This window comes from Rhineura floridana, chromosome 2, assembly GCF_030035675.1.
Source record: "Rhineura floridana isolate rRhiFlo1 chromosome 2, rRhiFlo1.hap2, whole genome shotgun sequence".
Lineage (NCBI taxonomy): Eukaryota > Metazoa > Chordata > Lepidosauria > Squamata > Rhineuridae > Rhineura > Rhineura floridana.
In genome coordinates, this window is record NC_084481.1 from 2,529,902 (window position 1) to 2,544,381 (window position 14,480).

General features: G+C 42.6%; 1 protein-coding gene across 6 annotated transcripts in view; it reads left to right on the forward strand.

The window, feature by feature from the left end:
- The first annotated feature begins 8,302 nt into the window (after positions 1-8,302).
- The window catches only part of KMO (kynurenine 3-monooxygenase), a 44,463-nt gene continuing 38,285 nt past the window's right edge, over positions 8,303-14,480 (forward strand). Inside the window, exons 1-3 of one of the 6 annotated variants that reach the window (XM_061607610.1) lie at positions 8,303-8,408; positions 9,878-9,965; positions 13,151-13,333. In XM_061607610.1, coding sequence (XP_061463594.1) covers positions 13,280-13,333 — 54 coding nt within the window. In that variant the 5' untranslated portion in view covers positions 8,303-8,408; positions 9,878-9,965; positions 13,151-13,279. The other 5 variants (XM_061607609.1, XM_061607611.1, XM_061607615.1 and 2 more) reach the window with 5 other exon arrangements.

The following is a 14,480-nucleotide window of genomic DNA, read 5'->3' on the forward strand; positions in this document are numbered from 1 at the left end:
CTATGACAGAAGGGGAGATATGATGCCACTATATCACTGCAATGTGCAGCTTATTGTATAAACTCCCAGTACAAGAGGCTGAGAATGCTGTGGGGAGGCAGGAGGAGGGCAGAAAACAGCAATCTGAAAATTTGCCATGCACCTTGTTTCCATGGCAACACCTCCACTGCTCCCCTCATCATGGGCTGCAGCAGTGGTGGCAGCAGCCTTCCCCAACACTACGCAGTTGGGAATAAGCCAGTCCACTCACACCCCCAGCATACCTCCCAGCCTCCCCACAGACAACATGCTACTCGCCAGGCAAGATGCTAACACATTACTATGTATTGTAAGAACATCTGTAACAGGAATGATCCAGCCACTCAGATTCCCTGAAAAATGCTACACACAGCAGTTCACCCCTGTTTACTACTCACATAGGTGCTGCTCAGAAGCGCCCATCACACCACACAAAGGAAAGGAAAGCAGCATAAAGCTCAGCCCCCAAATAGGTTCCTGTGCTGGAGGCCCACAGCAGAATACACAAACAAGCTTTGGACAAAGGTTTGAGGCCCACAGAAGAAGAAAATAAGTCTTTTGCCGGGCAGTGACAGGGAGAGACCAGATCCAGGACACACAAGAAGAGAAGCCGCAACCATACTCTTACAACAGCAAACTTTAGTAGCTCACTAACTAGGGTTGGGAAACAGGACAGGAGTATAAGCCCCACCAGACAGAATGGGAGAAGCATAGCTTGCTTGCTTGCTCACATGTTTGCATGCCTGACTAGCAACAGTCATGTCTGAGGCAAAAAAGGAGCTCCTGGGACTCAAGCTTACCCTGCCTGCAAGCTCCACAGAGAAGCTCTGCATCCTTTCAGCCACAGAGAGAAAACTGGAATTTCATAAACCATTTGATACCCTGCCTGCAACCACCAACCTGAAGACCGTATCATACGTGCCAGGATCACACGGGTTGAGGAAGGAGTCCTGGCAAATTGAGCAGCTCAGATTGCACATGCATGAGGCGCAGGATATGAGCGTCCACTGTGATTGTTTGAACTCAGTATATGACCTCCTGCTGGATGGGCCCCCTCACACAGACACACCTAGGAGGCTGTGGGTCCTCCTGACCCACTGAAGAAATGTGATGCATGAGGCAATCCGCCCTTTGCTGTTTTGCCTGACAGCCCAGCCCTGCAGGCAGCATCTCAGCAGGTGTCATTGCCCACCCCATCCAGATGCCTTGTACACTGTGGTGGAGCATCTATCCCACCTGGCCTCCCTGGCAGGGTGTCCATGGAGCCTAACTGAGCTACAATTAAGGAGCCACAGGTCTGGCTGCTTGCCACCTCAGAATCCCATCTTGAGGCTTGCTGGAGGCTGAGTGAATCAGGGAGGAACCCCCCTCAACCCAATCGAGCACCAAAGGAAAGCAACACATGTGGCAGTCCCAGCCTCTACTGCATAGCACTGGGGATAAAATAAATTCTGGAACTTAAAAGACATATGCATGGGGTTGCAAACCCATCAACCCAGCCGGGCGTCTGCCTTTGGCAGCTGCATGACAGACAGGCATACTGTCAGGCATACTGTCCTTCATGGCGCCATCTTCATGCTAGGACATTGTCACCTGTTGCAGAGCTGTCTGTAGGAGCTGGGGGGGAATTCATTTGGTTTTCATTTTAATGTAATCTTGCCAGATTCGCATTTTCCAAACCAATATGTGAACTGAAACACATCTCGCCTTGAAAATTTGTACTTTGCGGAATTTTGCAATGCATACAATAATGCATATATTAGTGAACACCACACATGAAAATGTGCATATTAGTTAAAATGATGTACAAAAATGCATTATAGTCAGGGTAAATTGCTTGCAAAAATGCATATACTAGGTGAAAATATGTACAAAAATACTAAAAATGCACACAAAAATGGATATGAATTTTCATATAGATGTTTATTTAAAAAATCCATAGATGTTTGTGGAAATGGAATGAACTGGACATAAGATTGAAAAACTGAGAGAAACCTATAATGATAGATATGTCCATCTCTGTCTGTCTTGGAGCTTGCAAGGGTGCAGATGCCTGACTGGAATAAGGAGGGTGGCAACCCCACAGGAAACACTTGGCACGGTTGCTAATCATGTGGTGGGCCTCCCTTGTGGTCTGCAATAGGACTGAGCATGAAGTAGGAATGCATGATGGTTCATAGTTAGAGAGAGCAAAAGACGACACAGAGAGGGTAGCACAGAGTGGCCAGTATTGAAAGACACATCCCTGTACCTTGTGTACTCTACACACACCCTATAATATGGTTATGGCTTCCCTGTTGGGGTTTATATGCAGAGGTTGGTGTGCTGTGACTGAGTGAAGAGTTATGCCAAATCCTGTACTCTTACCATTGCAAGAAGGGAGGCAATTATTTTCTTGCATTGTTTTCCACTCTGCAGAATCTTGTGGGTAATTTTCCCCTATTCACCAGTTCTATAGTCAGCATAAAGTTGCACTGTTGCTAAAGATGGATGAAGGCTATAGGATATGTAGTCTGCATCTTCCCTGTTCTGTCCATGCCCCACTCTTTCTATTTTCAGCCTCACATTGCAGGCGCAGATGTCAGCATAAGCATGTGCCAGTGTATCCTTGCAATTGCACCAGCATGACTCAAGTTTCACTAGTATAATTCTGTTCCACCAGCTTAGTGGGGCTTCTGCCATATCCTATAGCTACTCAACCAATGTATGATTTGAGAACAGGCTAGCACCTTAAGTGATTATTTCCCATTTTATTGATGTCTCTACACTTTTTTTGGGGGGGGGAGACTATAATTCCAACCCTTAATGGCTACTACCAGTACTATTAACAGCTGCTGCTGAGTAGACCTTGTTGTCACAAATGTTACTTCTGTAGCCCACCTGAACTCTTTCTTACTTAAGATTCCTCTGACCTGTAGTGCAGGAATGATCTTGTGTCTCCTGGTAAAATAATTAAAGGTCAAAATAAATGCAATATTAAGGCTGAAAAATGTGGGAGGCTGAAGTTCTGTCCTTACTGTGTGCCTATGCATATATTTCCATTAATTGTAAAAAATAAATATGTATGTTGAATGAAATACCTATTTTGTTGTTATTTTATCTTTTAATATGCTTTGGGACCCTAGGATAGTAAACCACACACTTTGGTCCTTAAAGCCCAATCCTATGAATATTGACTAGGAAGTATGACTTTATCTGTGCTAGATATACAGTTCTGGGTTCTTTAGATCTTTTTCTTTCTTCTCTAGGGTGGAAGTGAGAGCTGCCCACAGAAAACAATGGGGAAATCCAGGATGTTACCATAACTATTATTGGGTAGAAGTATGTCGCCGCTACCCAGAACAAAAAAAGTTTCTGGCTTTGGTATTTAGTGTGAATCTGGAAATTAACTCTCCAAGCAGTGAGATTTCTTATTCCAGTTTTCCTATCTCTGTTCCGTAGGTCACAGATTAAAAACAAAATATGCCCTGTGAGCTTCTAATTTTTGGATGGGACTGTTTCACATTTAAAGTGACAGGCACGCCCAGCCCTGTAGCCAGTCTTCCTTGTTAGTGAGGCAGCCGCATTTTTAGGTGGGGCATTAGGGGGAGAGGTGCATAGCACCAGCCATTCCCTCCCCGATGGAGAGAGCGTGAGGTCCAGGCCAGGGGAAGGGAAAGGTATTGACCTTCTCCCTCACTCCTCCTCCATCCAGAGAGTATGTTAACTTACATGAATGAATTTTATCTGTTGAATTGTCTCACCCTTTTTTGAGAGATCCCCAGGAATACCAGACTCAAAAGCTTGAATTTGCCTATAGCTACAGTCTCCGTTCACCTGTGGTCTGTCCCTGTGTTCTGATTCATCATGAACTAAGCTATTTTGATAAAGACAGTGAGCTTCTGGGCTTGGCTTTGATGCTGTGTTAGGTATCTCAGTTTTAGCTTCCACCTGAAAAACAAACATGTCCATATTACAAGTTTAGGGAAAAACAGAGAGAAAATAAATAAATACTATAGAGTGTGTTTGTTAACTCTTCCTTAAGAGTCCCTCCATCTAGTCTTGCTCCTGGCCTTTAGATTTTCCTACCTGTTGGATAATCAAGGGAAAACATTTTAACTGGCTGCTATATAAAGGACAAACTAAGCAACTGGAAAAAAAATTGGTGGTTGCTGGGTTGGTTTCTCTGTCCAAAAACCCTGAAAAGACCTTATGCTGTGCTGCACATATTGGGAAAATCAGAAATTAGTCCTGAGTTATAGCCTAGGTGGCCAGCCAGCCAGCTAGCTAGCTGTAGTGTACATAGCAATATTTCTATTCCTCAGTGGCTGTTTTCATCCTTTGCCATTGAGTAATCAAGAAAAAGAAGAAAAGGTGTGCTAAATTACTTTACTGAAAAAATAGCCAGTATTATTGTCAGCATAGTGAATTTTTTAAAAGTGTAAAGAGTAGCCATTTTTAGATGCCTTTATCACTTTATTTCACCCTTCAGCAAAAAGCAACCAATCCTGCTCTACTCATTATAATGACTGCACAATAAACAAACTCTTCTTACTGCAGGCAAACAAACATGCTTCTTTATTTCTGATTGAAACTGAAAAGCAGAGCAAAGGAAAATCCAAGGGTTGGAGTCTAACTCCAGCTCCAGACACTCTTGGATGAGACCGATTATCTGGATCCATTTCAGTCGGGTTTCAGGCCTGGTTTTGGCACGGAAACAGCCTTGGCTGCCCTGTATGATGACCTTTGTCGGGAGAGAGACAAAGTGTGACTCTGTTGATTCTCCTTGATCTCTCAGCGGCTTTCGATACCATCGACCATGGCATCCTTGTGGGGAGACTGGCTGAATTGGGAGGTACTGCATTGCAGTGGTTCCGCTCCTACTTGGCAGGTCGGCTCCAGAAGGTGGTGCTTGGGGAACATTGCTCAGCACCTTTGGCTCTCCAGTATGGGGTTCCGCAGGAGTCAGTTCTGTCCCCCATGCTGTTCAACATCTACATGAAATCATAGGGTGCGGTCATCCGGAGCTTTGGAGTGCACTGCCATCAGTATGGTGATGACACACAGCTCTATTTCTCCTTTTCATCTTCTTCAGGTGAGACTGTCAATGTGCTGAACCAGTGCCTGGCTGCGACAATGGACTGGATGAGGCTAATAAACTGAGGCTCAATCCAGACAAGACTGAGATGCTGCTAGTGGGTGGTTCTTCTGACCAGATGGTGGATGTCCAACCTGTTCTGGATGGGGTTGCACTCCCCCTGAGGGAGCAGGTTTCTAGCTTGGGGGTTCTCCTAGAACCATCTCTGTCACTTGAGGCTCAGGTAGTGTCATGAACCTGTAATGGTCATGAGTTATTAAAGATCTGATAACAATACTTTGGCTCCAGTAAGGGACTCTGGGAGATGGCTACAGTTAGAAAAGACAAGCCTTTGCTAATTTGTAAAGTTAAGTTTCATTTTCCAGCTGAAGACGGTTAGAAGAAGCCTTAACAAGCTGCACCTGGTTATCTTTGCTGATTAGCAAGTGCCTGGCACCCAAGGTCATCCTTGGCCTATGCAGTTGGAAAACACCGTTGGGAGGGGGGCCTGAAGGCGCGAAAATGTGAGAAACATCGAGAAGAAAGTTACATCAGTCAATTCCTGATTGGTCAATTAATCTTGGACCGTTAGGATCCTTTTCCCTTAAGTACAGGGCTAGGGACCTATAGCCTTTGTTCTCTGTTCTCTGCCTATGCTGACTGGCACCAGAGTTCCAAACCTTTTCTGCCTTATGGTTCCTGGGGTTGCTTATGGGAAGGCAACCTATGTCTGGTTCCATTGCTTTATGTTGAACATCCATCTCTCTTAGGAGAGGTGCCACGCAACCAACTACCTCGTATGTAAGTAGTTAGGTGAGATAGTTTGTTATTTTCTTGTTGTGTGTATGAATTCTCTTGTAAGAACCTAAACCCCTGTTGGGTGAATGGTCTTAAAGGATTACTTGCTGCTATATGATATGTGCACTTATATATTTTAATAAAGCTACTTCTATTTAACCTGGTGTGTTCATTTGAGAGAAGGGGTGGTTCTGAATTCAGTGTTTTGACCCAATCTCAGTCACTCACTACCAAAGAGGGTTAAGAAGTTAAAAGCTTGGATTTTAAGTGTTAAACCAGAGGTGCCTGGCAAGGAGTGTAACTGTGACTCTTGCCTTTTAGGACCTTGGTTTTATATACCTTCTGGGCTCAGAGATCCCCTGGCTCTGAGTGGACCAGTATACAGGGGTGGTGGCAGCCTACCTTCTACCTTGCAGGGTTGTTGTGAGCGTACACAGCCTTGGCAAGGGTGAAGTAATAGCTTTTTGGTTCCAGTCTCATTTCCCTAAGGGTGGGGGTCTGAGCCTGATGCATGATCCCGGGACCCTGAGGGTCGGGCGGGCATGACAGGTAGCCTCGGTGGCACGGAGTGCCTTCTACCAACTTTGGTTGGTGGCCCAGCTACGCCCCTATCTGGACAGGGATAACCTGGCTTCAGTTGTCCATGCTCTGGTAATCTCCAAGCTAGATTACTGTAATGCACTGTATGTGGGGCTGCCTTTGAAAACGGTTCAGAAACTGTAGCTTGTGCAAAATGCAGTGGCCAGATTGGTAACAGGGACCAGACGGTTCGAACATATAAAACCGGTTCTGGCCCGCTTGCATTGGCTGCCTGTATGTTTCCGAGCTCAATTCAAAGTGCTGGTTTTAACCTATAAAGCCTTACACGACTTGGGACCACAATACCTGATGGAATGCCTCTCCCGACACGAACCCACCCTTACACTACTCTCAACATCCAAGGCCCTCTGGGTGCCTACTCGGAGGGAAGCTGGGAGTCTGGCAACAAGGGAGAGGGCCTTCTCAGTGGTGGCCCCCAAATTATGGAATGATCTCCCTGACGAGGTGTGCCTGGCGCCAACACTGTTATCTTTTCAGTTGCCAGGCCCGGCCTCCAAGAGGTCTTCTGTATCTTTAGAAGTTGTGCAGGGGGAAGGGAGAATTCTACCTTGTGGTTTTTCTCATTACAGAGTTGCAAGAACACCTGCATTTGGCTGACTTTCGCTTCTCCTAAAGATACAGGATAAGTCTCAGGCCATGAACCTGGCAACCCTATTACTGAGGTAGATGGTACCAAATTGGCCTGTCGGTATAAGGCAGATTCCTTCATTCCTTAAAAAAGGAAAGAAATTAAATTTATTTGTGTATTTTATTTACAACATTTATATACCACTTTATTGTCAAAAACCTCAAAGTTGTTTACAGAAGGAATTAAAACAATAAAAAGAGTTTTTTTAAAAATATTCAAAATAATAAATGCAACAATGAGTTAAAAACAGATAAAAAACATAATAGCTGGGTAGGCTTGCTTAAACAAAAACATTTTTAGCAGGTGCCGAAAAGAGTACAATGAAGGTGCCTGCCCAATGTCAATAGGCAGGGAGTTCCAAAGTGTAGGTGCTGCCACGCTAAAGGATCCATTTCTTATAAGAGGAGAACAATGACTATGTGGCACTTGTAACATGGAAAGCACACCTTGAACTTGGCCTGGAAGCAAATCAGCAACCAGTGCAGATTTCAGAGCAGAGTTGTTATGTTCTGAAAGGGTCTCACTCATGTCAGCAATTGTGCCACAGCATTCTGCACTAACTGCAGCCCCCGGGTCACGTTGTGTTGCATGGGGATTTCTGTGACCTTGGCTGACTGGCTGCCAGGATTCTTTTAGTTCTGGCTTTTGATTAGGAACCCTGACTAGTTGTGGGATGGTGAGCTTTCTGCCTTACTCATAGGGATTTTTTTTGTCTTTCTCTATTTGCATTCATCTACCTCTGACCTCAGTTCCTTAAATCCTTAGAAGCAGTAACAGTGGTTTCATGTGCTCAGTTCAAGCTCCTTAAACCCACTGATGATGCACTTTGTTATGATGGTTTGTTTCTTGCCCAATTCACATACTGGGAAGTGTGGCTGCAATTGCTGTTGTTCCCAAGCTAGTGCCCGTGAAGATAGACCAAACCATGTGTACCATTTTCTCCAGAGCTTGGAAAAGTTAGTTTTTAAAACTACAACTCTCATCAGCCCCAGCCAGCATGGCCACAGGATTGGGCTGATGGGAGTTGTAGTTCAAAAAAGTAATTTGTCCAGGCTCCAATTTTCTCTCTCTGAATTATTACTCACTGGAATTGGGTTGGCTGTTAACGTGAGTTTATAGCAGCCCACAGGTAGGCAGGAAAGGGTAGAAAATCTTCTCATTTCGCAAACCTCTCTCTGCAGTGAAGGATCACCTGTGTACAGCATTCCAGGCAGGGGTTTGCCAACCCTGCTTTGATATGGATATATTTGCAGAGGATCCCTAGTCAAGTCTTCCCAACAAAACAATCCTAACTATATCTACACAGAGGTAAACCTTGTTGAGTTCTATGGGGTTTAGTCCCTTAGTAAGTGTGTTTAGAACTGCAGTCTTCAGAGGTATCTATGTTTACACCTGAGTGCTCCCAACTAACATCTCCACAATACTAGGCTCCCTTCTTCCTACAATGGCCTTCAGGTGACTGACCTGGCCTGAGGGCACTTAAAACACTTTTTGCCTGAAGCAACTAGTCTATGTCCCTGTAGGCATGCAGACATCGAATCATTGTCTCACATCTTCTTTGTCTGCACCTTTTATATCACCGAATGCTCTAGATACTGAGACCCTATCATAAAAAACTTCCCTGGCAGGCTCGCAGACTGCTTAGTGAAATATTTTCTGGCCGGTACAGATGAGGCAATTACCCTATCTGTAGCTAAATTCATTTTCGCTGCTCGAACTACACGCAAGAAGAATCTTCTCTTTTTAGATACCAATGTTTAATTTTAATGCTGTATTACCGTGTGTTTTGTCACCTCCTATTTTATAGTATATATTTTAAACTTTCTAGTTAAATCAATTGTATATTGGGTCTATGACCATACAATAAAATTTGATTTGATTTGAACTAGTCTAGATTAAATGTTCCCTATCCAGGCTTCCTAAGCAGGTGAGAAGGAATGATCCTGGGGATCTGGGAACACCCTCTTTTAGCTGAGAGGGTGTGTGTGTTTGAATTGTATGCTATAAGCAACTGTGGTTGATGCTTAACGTATCATGCTTAATGGCATCACTAAGGCCCACTCCTGAAATCTCAGGGTTTGGGGTGCTTCTGACCTGGCAACCCTATTTGCTTCATCTCTCCCCACCCCTGTGGCAACACTCGTCTGCAACATTTCTGTAACAATAATGATTCCAGGAATGTGATTTGTGTGAGGGTAATAATGAGGAAGATCCATAACAGCCAGGCAAGCAAATGGGGGTTCAAGGATCTCTGCATAGAAGAAAGCTTTGGCTTAAGGAAATCTGTTGCTCTTTTGGACTCCACTGTCAGAGCTTTAAAAATCTGGACTGAAGGAAGTTTGAAACTTTGATCCCGCTAGGCTTGCCACTTTTTGTTATCAAGGCTTGGACTGGAGGCCAGTCAGGGGAGAGGAAGCCCAGCTACAATTCAGGAGCGAAGGATCCCATGACAATTTTGAAAGCAATCTGTGAGCTTACTCCTCCAATCTTTCCTCTGTGTGTGCATGTTTTTCTTTCTCTCTCTCTCTCTGTTCCTCCTCCAACTTTCCCCCTGTGATGCAATAGGCTTGCGTTGCTGACCTTGCCTATTGGACCCAGCAGGCAGCTAGTGGCTCATTGTGTTAAATTATTGCCAGCACACCTAGCCAATTTCCCATTGCAACAGTAGCAGCCTGAAGAGCTAAGGTATTCCACCCCAGTGCTGCTCTCATCACATAAGTAAAGTGAGTTTAAAATCAGATATTTCATTTCAATTGATTGTTTTCCTTTTCTGCTAGTCTGTTCCCTACCCCCCTAGCTGCTGTTAGTGGACTGGATGGGATAAAGTCATCAAACAGGAAAGACGCTGGGAAAAAGATCTCACAGGTAGGAGGGCATTTTCCTTTTGTCCAGCTGTGGGAGACTTTCAGATCTTTAAGCAGCAGGGACAGATGAAACTAACTGGTCTGTTTAAGGTTTAACAGAGCGCTGTGCTATTCAAGGTAATTTATTCAATGCTTGATAAATTAACACTGTGAAGTTTGTGGGGTGGAAGAAATGCTTGATCATATACTACAAGGATCGTTTGAGACACAGGGATAAGAATGAGCCTCTGCTCTGCAAACTGAATAACTTGGGCATTATACATTTATCTTTGAGGATTGTCTTTAAGGACAAAAATCCATGGGGGTCAAATGCCAGTGATTTTGTGGAAGCTCTTATGAGATACTCATAAGAGGGAGTATCTCTGGGAGGAAGGGTGGGATATAAATAAAATAAATACTAGACTTAATGAACAGTTGTAATTAAGAAGTATTATATTATAGTCAGTAGATGACAACAAGAGAGCCTTGTAATGCCATTTAAGGCCCAAGAAGAAGGTTGATGTAGGATTATACATTAGCAGCATAAAATTTAAAAAATTCAACAGGTGGTGTTTCTCATTCTAGATAATCCACCAGCGGCTTGGATGGGAGCTTAACTGGCTTACGATTAAAATTGTGAAATTAAAATTTTAGTAATTATATGAAATAATGTGTATGAGAGAGAGAAAGAGACAGAGTGTGTAGCATAATTGTTTGTATGTAAAATTGTATCCTCCTATTTATTTATTTATTTATATCCTGCTCCTCCTCCCAGAAGGAGTCCAAGGTGACAAACAAAAGCACTGAAAGCACTTTAAAACATCTTAAAAACAAAGACTTTAAAATATATTTTAAAAAAAACATATGAAAAAATATTTAAAAGCAATTCCAGCACAGACACAGCCTAGGATAAGGTCTCTACTTAAAATGCTTGTTGAAAGAGGAAGGTCTTCAGTAGGCGCCAAAATTTTATTTATTTATTTATTGAATTTCTATACCGCCCCATAGCCGAAGCTCTCTGGGCGGTTCACAACAGAATAAAACAACCAATATACAATTTAAAACCTCATATAAAATTAAAAGCACTCAAAAAAATACAACGGTGAACTGTTAAAATACTAAAATACTATAAGTATGACGTGTAAATACAAGATGTTATGATGTAAAAAAGATTAACTGATTAAAAAGATTAACGTAATTAAAATGTGCTTAAAATGCCTGGGAGAAGAGGTACGTTTTAACCTGGTGCCGAAAAGATATTAACGTTGGCACCAGGCGTATTTCAAGGGGGATAGATAACAGATAAAAGATAACAGATGACGTCTGTCTAGTATTTAAGGGAGGGAATTCCAAAGGATAGGTGCCACAACACCCAACCTCCTGATAAGATGTTATCTGCAGGAATCCTGCAGAGCTCAGGTAGGTATATAAGGGGTAAGATGATCTTTCTGGTATGTTTTTGGCAATATATAAGTGGCCACTCCATCTTCCTACCTCAAAGGCAGAAGCGCTGGGAAACGGTAAGAATCCTAGCAATACAGGTTGATGGGAAATGGAGCTCCTCATAATTCTATTACCCTTCTAACCTCCAGATAACAGTTATTGTTAAAATACTCATGAATTATTTTTTCTTTCCAAGTTTACTTGAGCAGAGATGGTATGAACTTGAAAATAATTTCTCACATGAAAAGAAAATCCATAAATAGAGAAGGAAACAAACTTGCTCTACCCATATTTCTCTAACACAGACAAGAGGGACATTTAAACCTAAATCTATCATCACATTTGCACTTTTTGAAAAATATGAAAACCAAAACACAGCCATCCAATTCACACTTATCCAAATTTTGCAATTCTGTAACCAAAAAGTGTTTACAAAAATTCATTTATTAGGGGAAAGTGTGCATAAAAATATATCAGTGAAAATAACATACAAGAATGCATTATATTAGGAGAAATTGCTTGCAAAAATGTGTACATTAATCAAAATTGTATACAAAAATGTGTGTATCAGGTGAAAGTCACACTAAAGCTCTAACAGATTTTCATGAGGATTTTTTGAAAGTTCTCAGTTTGTTGCAAAATGTGGAGAACTGAATTTAAGATTGGAAAAATGACCAACTGAGAGAACTTCTATCTCTACTGAGACCCCAAGATAATAATAACTGGGTAGGCAGGACCCACCCTTTAAAATAACTAGGCAGACTAAGTCCGCCGCCCTAACCCCACATTCTACCCCTGGCCCCACCCAACGCAATATAAGGAAGGCTTTGCTAGTTAATATATTTTGTACAGATACTGGTTTGTGTCGTAAGAGTGTTTGTGAAGAGAGTGCCTCAATTCCACCTTACCTTGGTGGTCTGAGTTTCCAAACATTCAACAGGCAAACTATGATTGGAGCTTTAGTTTGTTTTCGTTTTCCAATCTTGCAATACTAAGCTTCAGATGTCCCCATTTCCATTTGTTATTAACCCTCCCTTTCCTTCTATTAGACTAGAAGAAACCCGTGTGCAGAGTTCTGTGTATTTTTCCTTTCTTTACTAAAGCACCCCACACTCTTCTGGTGAAGAACACCTGTCTGTGCACTGTATACAAACCTGTTATATTATTACTTGTGTGGAGTTTGAATCGATAGCCAAGTTTTTCAACAGACACCTTAGGCAGCTATTTTTGTTGTTGTAGTCAGCTGCAGCTATTTTGCACCACTGCAAATTTTTCACAATAAACAATATTCTGCAATCCTATCCAGTTAACTGAGAGTAAGTCCAGTTCATCTCATTGTAAAATAATATGCAAAATAATGCATTGTCTCTGATCCTTTCCCCCCTAATTTAGACTCTTTTTTTTAAAGCACATTTTATCTAAAGCTATGTAATCGAATTCCCAGTGTGGGGAAAAACAAAACAAAACTAGACAACTCTGTCAGTTTTCCTCACACAAGGGCTTTGGTGGCGGTTGGGCTATCAAAAACGTCAATATTTCAGAACTGGGAAAGCTGTTTTTATTTGGTACAGCAAAAGGGTGGTACAGGAGGATCTCAGCTCTAAAGCCTTGTCATTCTGGCTTTAGGGATCTTATGCTATATGTCTGAAGGGTTTTTTTTAATTCCTTGTAGTTTATTACAGTTTAAGTTCTGTTGTTTTAAATTATACCAGAGAATGAGTAATGAAAAAGTTATGATCTGAGTGTTACCTGTCATATTTTCAGAAGTGTTCTATTTGTGCTGATCATTGGGCTGTAGAGCCTGCCTTCTTCCTCTCCCCTGCAAACATTTTCTGTTGAGCAGGAAAAATTTACACACTCCCTCTGCCTGGAGAAAGAAGAGACATTTAAGTCATGGATCTTTTGGACACACAGAGAAAAAAAGTGGCTATTATTGGAGGAGGCTTGGTAAGACACTTATTTTGTTCTCTTACGATTTACTGATAGGCAACCCATTGGTGAAATGCTGTCTATTTCCTATGCAAACCAGAGCTGATAATGGGCAGTAAAATAGAAAGAACTGTAACATGGTTTATATATAATGCTAAGCCATGGTTTGTTAAACCATTTCTTAGTGTTACGTGCCAACCCTACCCAGCAGCTTAACTATGGTTTGTTTACAGCCAATAAATTAGTATATGAAGACATGGTTTGTTGTAGGTCAAGGGTGGGAAACCTCTGGCCCAATCATACCTCCCAAGGGGTCCAATGTGGCCCTGAGGCCATTTTCCACAAACCACACCCTCCCGGCCACCAGTTTATGTCACTAGTGAGGGTGGGTGTTTGAAGGCATGCTCCCATCTGCCCTTCAATTGATGGGTTGATTGGAACATGCCTTCAATCCCCTCCACTCATCTCCTTCAGACCTCAGAGATCTGAATTAGAAGCTCGGTGGGGGGTGAAGGTGCGCTCCCATCCTAGGCAGATTGGAATGCTCATTCAGATTCGCTTTGAAGTCCTGAAAATCAGGGCTTCAAAGAGAAGCACCACCTGATGTCAGGTGATTAACAGGTGAGGAACCCCACCCACCTGTCAACTTTGGCCCACCAGGGGTTAGGGAGATGAAGGTCTGGCCCTCTGGCCACAAGAGGTTCCCCACCCTGTTGTAGGCTTACAACCTTGGTGTTATGTGCAATACCAGCACACTTCTTTAACCATGGCTTGTTTGGCCATCCCATCCCAGACGCTCACCAAGCTATAAAGGCACAAGGCATGAGCAGCTGAGAAACAAACCATAGTTTGATCATCTGTGGAACAACTCATGGTTAACTCATAGTTTGTTAAATAAATTATGGTTTGGATATCCCAGTGTATTAAATTTGTGCATAACGGTTAAACATTCAGTTGTACCTTAACATGAAATGTAAAATGTGTGTTACTGGCAATGACTTAACCCTCTGAAGGGAAAAGCTGTGCTTGCTGGATTTTTGCCAGTAATTAAATTCACAGAGGTTCTGCCAAATGAAAAAAGTTCTTGAGAGAACCTGTACAAAACAGAGTCCTCATTTGGAATCTCCACATACAAAAGTTTGTGTCAAACATAGGATTGAGAATT